Genomic DNA, 7,136 nt, shown 5'->3' with positions numbered 1-7,136 from the left:
AAAAAAAAAAAAACAAAAAACCTAGTTAAATCAAGTTGAGAGTACAAGGTTTACACAATGGAAAATTAAGAATATAGTAGGGTAACTTTAAAACTCCATATCAAAATGTGAAAAAAAATAAGAAACAGGGCTATTACATAAATTTGTACTTATTATTTAACTGAACCGCATTTGGTGATATTGTCTAAGATAAATCCCTTCACCTAAATAAGTGCTCCAACATCTAGAAGAGGGTCTGGAATTAGTAGATACTCAAAAAATATATCTATGGCAGAAATGTTTATTATAAGACAGTGGCCAAGATAAAAAAAAAAGTTTTGAAAACCAATCACTCTCTTTGAATAATAGTTGCATGATTATTAAAAGATCGGAACTAATGAAGAATAAAACATAAATTGCAGTTATAAATATGTATATTTTCGGATACCATAAACCATCAATTTTTTTTTTTTTTTTTTTTTGAGACACAGTCTCGCTCTGCCACCGGACGCCAGGCTGGAGTGCAGTGGCACAATCTCGGCTCACTGCAACCTCCGCCTCCCGGGTTCAAGCAATTCTCCTGCCTTAGCCTCCTGAGTAGCTGGGACTACAGGCGCACACCACCAAGCCCAGCTAATTTTTGTATTTTTAGTAGAGACGGGGTTTCACCAGGTTGGCCACAATGGTCTCGATCTCTTGACCTCATGATCCGCCCACCTCGGCCTCCCAAAGTGCTGGGATTACAGGCAGGAGCCACTGCACCTGGCTGGAAATAGACTTTTAAAAAATGAGTTATAAAAACTAATATGAAATAAAAGTAAAATCACTATTTTGTCCTTTAAAGCTGCAGCCTTCCACCTGATGATCTACAAAAGAATTGGTACATTAATATTTGCTGAATTCCTACAGTATAAATTACTGTTAAAAAGGACAGAATAAGGCTGGGCACAGGGGCTCACACTGTAATCCAAGCACTTTGGGAGGCCAAGTCGGGCAGATCACCTGAGGTCAAGAGTTCAAGACCACCCTGGCCAACATGGCAAAACCCTGTCTCTACTGAAAATACAAAAAAATCAGCTAGGTGTGGTGGCGTGGGCCTGTAGTTCCAGTTACTCAAGAGGCTAAGGCAGGAGAATGGCTTAAACTCAGGAGGTGGAGGTTGCAGTGAGCCAAGATGCACCACTGCACTCCAGCCTGGGGTGACAGAGACTCCATCTCAAAAAAAAAAAAAAAAGGACAGAATAACTATAAGGAACAGATACTTTTTAAAAAATGTTATATTAAACTAGTAGAATTAAACTTTTTTCATTTCTTGAAATGTGGTATCTTTTAAAGAAGAATAGTGAAATTGATCATACAAAAGCTCAGCAAACAGCCAGACGCAGTGGCTCACACCTATAATCCCAGCACTTTGGGAGGCCGAGGCGGGCGGATCATGATGTCAGGAGAGATCATCCTAGCCAACATGATGAAATTCAGTCTCTACTAAAAACACAAAAATTAACTGGGCTGGTGGCGCACGCCTGCAGTCCCAGCTACTCGGGAGGTTGAGGCAGGAGAATTGCTTGAACCAGGGAGGCAGAGGTTACAGCAAACCGAGATTGGGCCACTGCACTCCAGCCTGGCAACAGGGCAAGACTCCATTTCAAAAAAAAAACAAAGCCAAAACTCAGCAAACATGACTATGTTTTTTGTCCTTACAGAAGAGGCAATGTAGGGCAGGGCTCCAGATGCAAACTGCCTGAATTAGAATCCTGACTCTGTGTTCCCTTAGGAATACAACTTCTCTCTTCCTCAGCATCCTCTTTTGTAAGATGGGATTAATAATGGGGTCTACTGTACAGGGCTGTTGTGTGGATTGAATTAGTTAACATATGTAATGTGCTTAGGATAGTGCATAGCACAGAATAACAAGTGTTATTTCAATCTACTATAATTAAAATCTTATTATATTTATTATTATTCTTTTTCTACCTGGCAGTGTTATTTATACACTGTTGGCCAACTTATGATTCTTACAGTAAAATCACAGCTACTGTCCATGACTCAGAAAACTAGAATATCAAATGCACAGTGCAGAAAGTACGTTTTTAGTATTCTACCCCCACGAATAACTCCATTTCCAAAACCAGAAAGGTAACAGCTAACTAAAATGTTCAGCAATACACCATAGTAATATTTAACCACACCTATGCTCTCAAATGTGTACATTGGTGAGCAAGTGTCTTGGTATTTTAAAATAATTGAAACAAACCTCTAATTTTATCTGGAAAAATTAATGATAGGGTTAAAAAATTAATGTACAAAATGTTCTCAATGTGTACATTGGTGAGCAACCATCTTGGTATTTTAAAGTAATTAAAATAAACCTCTAACTTTATCTGGAGAAATTAATGATAGGGTTAAAAAAATGAATGCAATTTTTATACTTAAATCATTACAATCACTGTATCATAAGTAAATTAAAGAACCTCTTTAAAAAAATCCTTGCCTTTATATCCCATGTTATGAGGCTGAAAAGATTAGCTCTATTATTTCAAAAACTTATAGTCCTTTCCGCCATGATCCTATTATTCACCCTGTTTGTCTCTCTTCAGTCTGTTTTCTCTTTAAAGGGAAATAAATCAATGTGATGTATTTTTAGAGCTTTTTTTTTTCTTAATTTAGGGCTTATGCATTTTCTAGACTTGATGTGCTATCATACTGCTTCAGTTCATACCAAGTGGAAGTTTTTCAATTCCTAGGAATTTTTCTATAATATTGTGCTCATCACTTAACTGCAAGGAATAAAGACAAGAGGAAATTCTAACGAAGTTAAATTTTACAACTCTGAATATCCAATAAGCCCAAGTGCATAAAATACAGCCTTAGGAATCCCAAGAATCATATTTTAATAAATCATAATTATAAGACCAATATGAGTCAGATCTCCTTGGATTAAGTTAGGTTTTCTTACTATATGTGTTATCATTATTCTTGCTTACCTGACATCAAAAATTAAATATTATAAACATTTTTATGAAACTCTAAGTATAGAAAGTCATTAAAGTATCATTTCAAATATAAATATGTTCATTCCAGAAATTAAAAATTATGAGACCAAATGGCTTTTCCAACTTAATGAAACAGAATAAGGTGCTAAGGAATACAAAGTGGGCTAGGCACAGTGGTTCATGTCTGTAATCCCAACACTCTGGGAGGCCAAGGTGGGCAAATTGCTTGAGCCTAGGAGTTCGAGACCAGCCTGGGCACCATAGCAAAACCCTGTCTTTACAAAAAATACAAAAATTAGCCAGGTGTGGTGTTATGCGTCTGTAGTCCCAGCTACTAGGAGGCTGAGGCAGGAGGATCGCTTGAGCCTGGGAGGTCAAGGCTGTAGTGAGTCAAGATTGCATGCCACTGCACCCAGGCTTAGTCAACAGAGTGAGACCCTGTCTCCAAAAAATAAAAAAAATAATAAATAAATAAAAAAAAAGAAAAAAGTGATAACACTGATTTTAAACTAAAAGTTTTAAACTTTTATGTTCATGTCATTCAGACCTCACATATATTTAGATACTTACAACTTTCTCCTCTGGAGAAAGGGCGCCCTCTACTGCTACTATCTGATATTGCTTATGTTTTAAATTTCCCATAGATTTCCGAAGTTGCTTGAGACTGCTAGCCTCTATGTCTTGCTTTAATAATTTCTGCATTTCTCGAGAAGGACATCCAGGATCAAATATTAGTAAACATAATGTTCGGTTTTTTTTCTCTTCAATTCCAATAACAGTTCGACTGTGACCTACCAAAAGATTTTTTTAAAAAAGTTATATATTCTGCACATGTACCCCAGAACTTAAAGTACAATTAATTAAAAAAAAATTCATTCTGAAAAAAAAGTTATATACATATATGTCATATATATTTACAGCTATACAAATAGTCTCTGTATATATACTGTGAGCATATGTATGTTTAGAATATAATACAGTCAGACTCTGACACATATGTATCTGAGTTCTCCTAAGACATAAGAGTTTAGTTCTACTTCAGTTTTCTTCATTTAACTTTAGTTTTCTAAAGGCTTCATTACAAAAAACTCTGCTTTTATTCTGCCATAGATTTTACTTTTCTTTTCCCAATCCCTTGACCCTTCTTATTCAAATTATCTCAAACAAAAGAACAAAAACTGTTCTAGAACAAAACTCTCATGATTCCAAAAGGTAAACAAAAAATAAACCTATAAATACTAGAATATCAGTGGGGGGAACTTAATGTCTTATAATTTGTATTCCTAAACAATGAAATTCCTAACATTATTCTGTTTATTCCTGTCAATCCAAACCATCCACTCATAATTTACCAAGAATCTATGTGCCACGTACTATTCCAGGTAGGAAGAAATATAACAGCAAACAAAACAGAAAAATGTGCCTGCCTTCTTGAAACTTACATCCTAATAGAAGAGATACTCTATAAACAAGGTAAATAAGTGAAGATAATGCCAGTAGTGGGATGTTGGGATGAGCTGTACTTTTTTTGAGACAGCCTCACTCCGCTGCCTAGGCTGGAGTGCAGTGGCAGAATCATGGCTCGCTATAGCCCCCAACTTCAGGGCTCAAGGGACCTTCCCACCTCAGCCTCCTGTGCATCTGGCACTACAGGCGTATGCCACCATACCTGGCTAATTTTCTTAAGTTTTTGTAGAGGTAGAGTCCCACTATGTCACTCAGGCTGGTCTCAAGCTCCTGGGCTCAAGCAATCCTGCTTCAGCCTCTGAAAGTGCTAGGATTACAGGCATGAGCCACCATGCCTGGCCTTGAGGTCCACTTTTAAATAAGGTAAGGTCAGGGAAGGCCTCACTTAAGTGACATGTAGGTGAAGACCCAAGAAGGCAAGAAATGAACAATGAAAGACAAGTGAACCAAACACAGAAAATAACAAATGCAAAAGGTCCTGAAGATGTCAGGAATATCAATCTTAATTACCCAAGAAAGTACTGTAGAAATATCAATCTTAATTACCTAAGAAAGTATTGCACTGTCATAGTAGCTCTGAAAATCAGATTAATGTCATACTACTCCTTGGTATTATCAGACCAGCCTGGCCAACACAGTAACATCCTGTTTCGACTAAAAATACAAAAGTTAGCCGAGTGTGATGGCATGCCCCTATAGTCCCAGTTACGCAGGAGCCAGGAGAATTGCTTGAACCTGGAAGGCGGAGGTTGCACGGAGCCAAGATTGTGCCACTGCACTCCAGCCTGAGCAACAGAATGAGATTCTGTCTCAAAAAAACAAAAAACAAAAAAACCCTTAACCTGTCCAAAATCAACAATTTGGTTTTGTTTGTTTCTGAGATCGAGTCTAGCTCTGTTCCAGGCTGGAGTGCAGTGGCGCAATCTTGGCTCATGGCAACTTCTGCCTCCAGGGTGCAAGCGATTCTCCTGCCTTGCCTCCTGAGTAGCTGGGACTACAGGCATGTGCCACCATGCCCAGCTAATTTTTGTATTTTTAGTACAGATGGGGTTTCACCATGTAGGTCAGAATGGTCTTGATCTCTTGACCTCGTGATCCACCTGCTTTGGCTCCCCAAAGTGCTGGGATGACAGGTGTGAGCCACCACGCCTGGCCAACAATTTGTTATCTTATAAACAACATTGTCAAGTATGAGTTATATTAATACCAACCTTGATGCTGAAGATAGATGGGAGGTTTAGATGTACACACTACCTTTGGACTCCCTTCTCCCTCTGAAGAATAATAGTTTAATATCCATTCAAATAAGCAAGGGTGTGTACCCAAAGGACCAGTTGACTTGTGAAAATCAACAATATGACACCTATTAAAAATTGACAGAATACATAATTAAAGGCTATTTAAAAATATTTTCATCAATAGAGTTATCAAATATAACAAATTCTTAGTTTAGAACCAACTTGTTCTAGCCATTACTTCCCTGTAAAGGAAGAAAGAAAAATAAATATAAATTTTTATTGCTTATCTAAAAAAATTATCATTTTTTGTGGGGGATAACTATTTAACAAATCTTCCCCTATTTAACCATTTCACTATTCCTCTAACTAGTTAACTATTTAAATAGCTTCATAATAAGTCTGCTGTCTAACCTTAAGGTTACAAACATTTTCTGATATATAAAATCTCTATGAATAGCAAATAGTGACCATACCTGATATTTTAGAAGTCATCTACCTATAGTCTGGGACACAGCTTTTATTCTAGTTTCTAAACCTGATGATCAGTTAGAAGCTGATTTCTCATTTTAATTCCTCAATAGCCATTTGTATATATCAAATAAATCTTAAATACTTTCCAGTCAGTGTCTCAAATCTCTATAACAGAAAATACCTGTAAAGTTCATAGAAAAATGTGTGTGTGCCCACATCTATACATCTATCTCCTGTTTGACACCAGACCACCATGGTATTTTTCCTTCAAGAAGGAGTCACCCTTAAATTTTTTCTGGTTAAATTTTTTAACCAGAAACACTGTTTATACTACTCAACTACTGTTTTTAAAAGGTCAGGTACAACTAAAAGCATTTCATAGCTTTAGTATCACTTTACACTACAGCACAGGTACTCTGTCCTTGTTTCTCTTGGCAACAAAATCTCTAAAACATCCAAATTGCTAACCTCAGCCTCAGCGACTTAACGCTAGTAACTTACAGTGGGTTACTGGGTTTTAAGTGTTCAAATACACTTCTGGATAAACTGTTTAGAAGTAAAAAAAATGTTTTGGGTTAGCAGTTTGCATATTTATATTTAGAATACTAATTAAACAGTACCTTACACAGTATAATTCATATAGAGAGCAACAGAAAGACATGTAAATAACTACTAAACACATTCAGGATATATTAATTAAAAAGCTTATTAAATTATTTAAGGTACCAGCAAAGAAGCTGAACAAGAATTATGGCTCCCACCTGTGATCCTAGCACTTTGAGAGGCTAAGGCAGGCGGACTGGTTGAGCCTAGGAGCATGAGACCAGCCTGGACAACACGGCGAAATCCCATCTCTACTAAAAATACAAAAAAATGGCCGGGCACGGTGGCTCAAGCCTGTAATCCCAGCACTTTGGGAGGCCGAGGTGGGTGGATCACGAGGTCAAGAGATCGAGACCATCCTGGTCAACATGGTGAAATCCCATCT

The 7,136-nt window shown here is 37.2% G+C and overlaps 1 protein-coding gene across 2 annotated transcripts in view; it reads right to left on the bottom strand.

The window, feature by feature from the left end:
• ZUP1 (zinc finger containing ubiquitin peptidase 1) overlaps nt 1–7,136 on the bottom strand; it is a 29,168-nt gene that overhangs the window by 1,035 nt on the left and 20,997 nt on the right. For both annotated transcript variants that reach the window (XM_017497347.2, XM_017497339.2), the window contains exons 8-9: nt 5,651–5,802; nt 3,543–3,763 (exon numbers count right to left, since the gene is read on the bottom strand). In XM_017497347.2, the coding sequence (XP_017352836.1) occupies nt 3,543–3,763; nt 5,651–5,802 (373 nt within the window). The remainder of the gene's footprint in view (nt 1–3,542; nt 3,764–5,650; nt 5,803–7,136) is intronic.

This window comes from Cebus imitator, unplaced genomic scaffold, assembly GCF_001604975.1.
Source record: "Cebus imitator isolate Cc_AM_T3 unplaced genomic scaffold, Cebus_imitator-1.0 Scaffold11, whole genome shotgun sequence".
Classification (NCBI taxonomy): domain Eukaryota; kingdom Metazoa; phylum Chordata; class Mammalia; order Primates; family Cebidae; genus Cebus; species Cebus imitator.
Note: the sequence above shows the minus strand (reverse complement) of the source record. Positions and strands in the feature narration are given on the sequence as shown.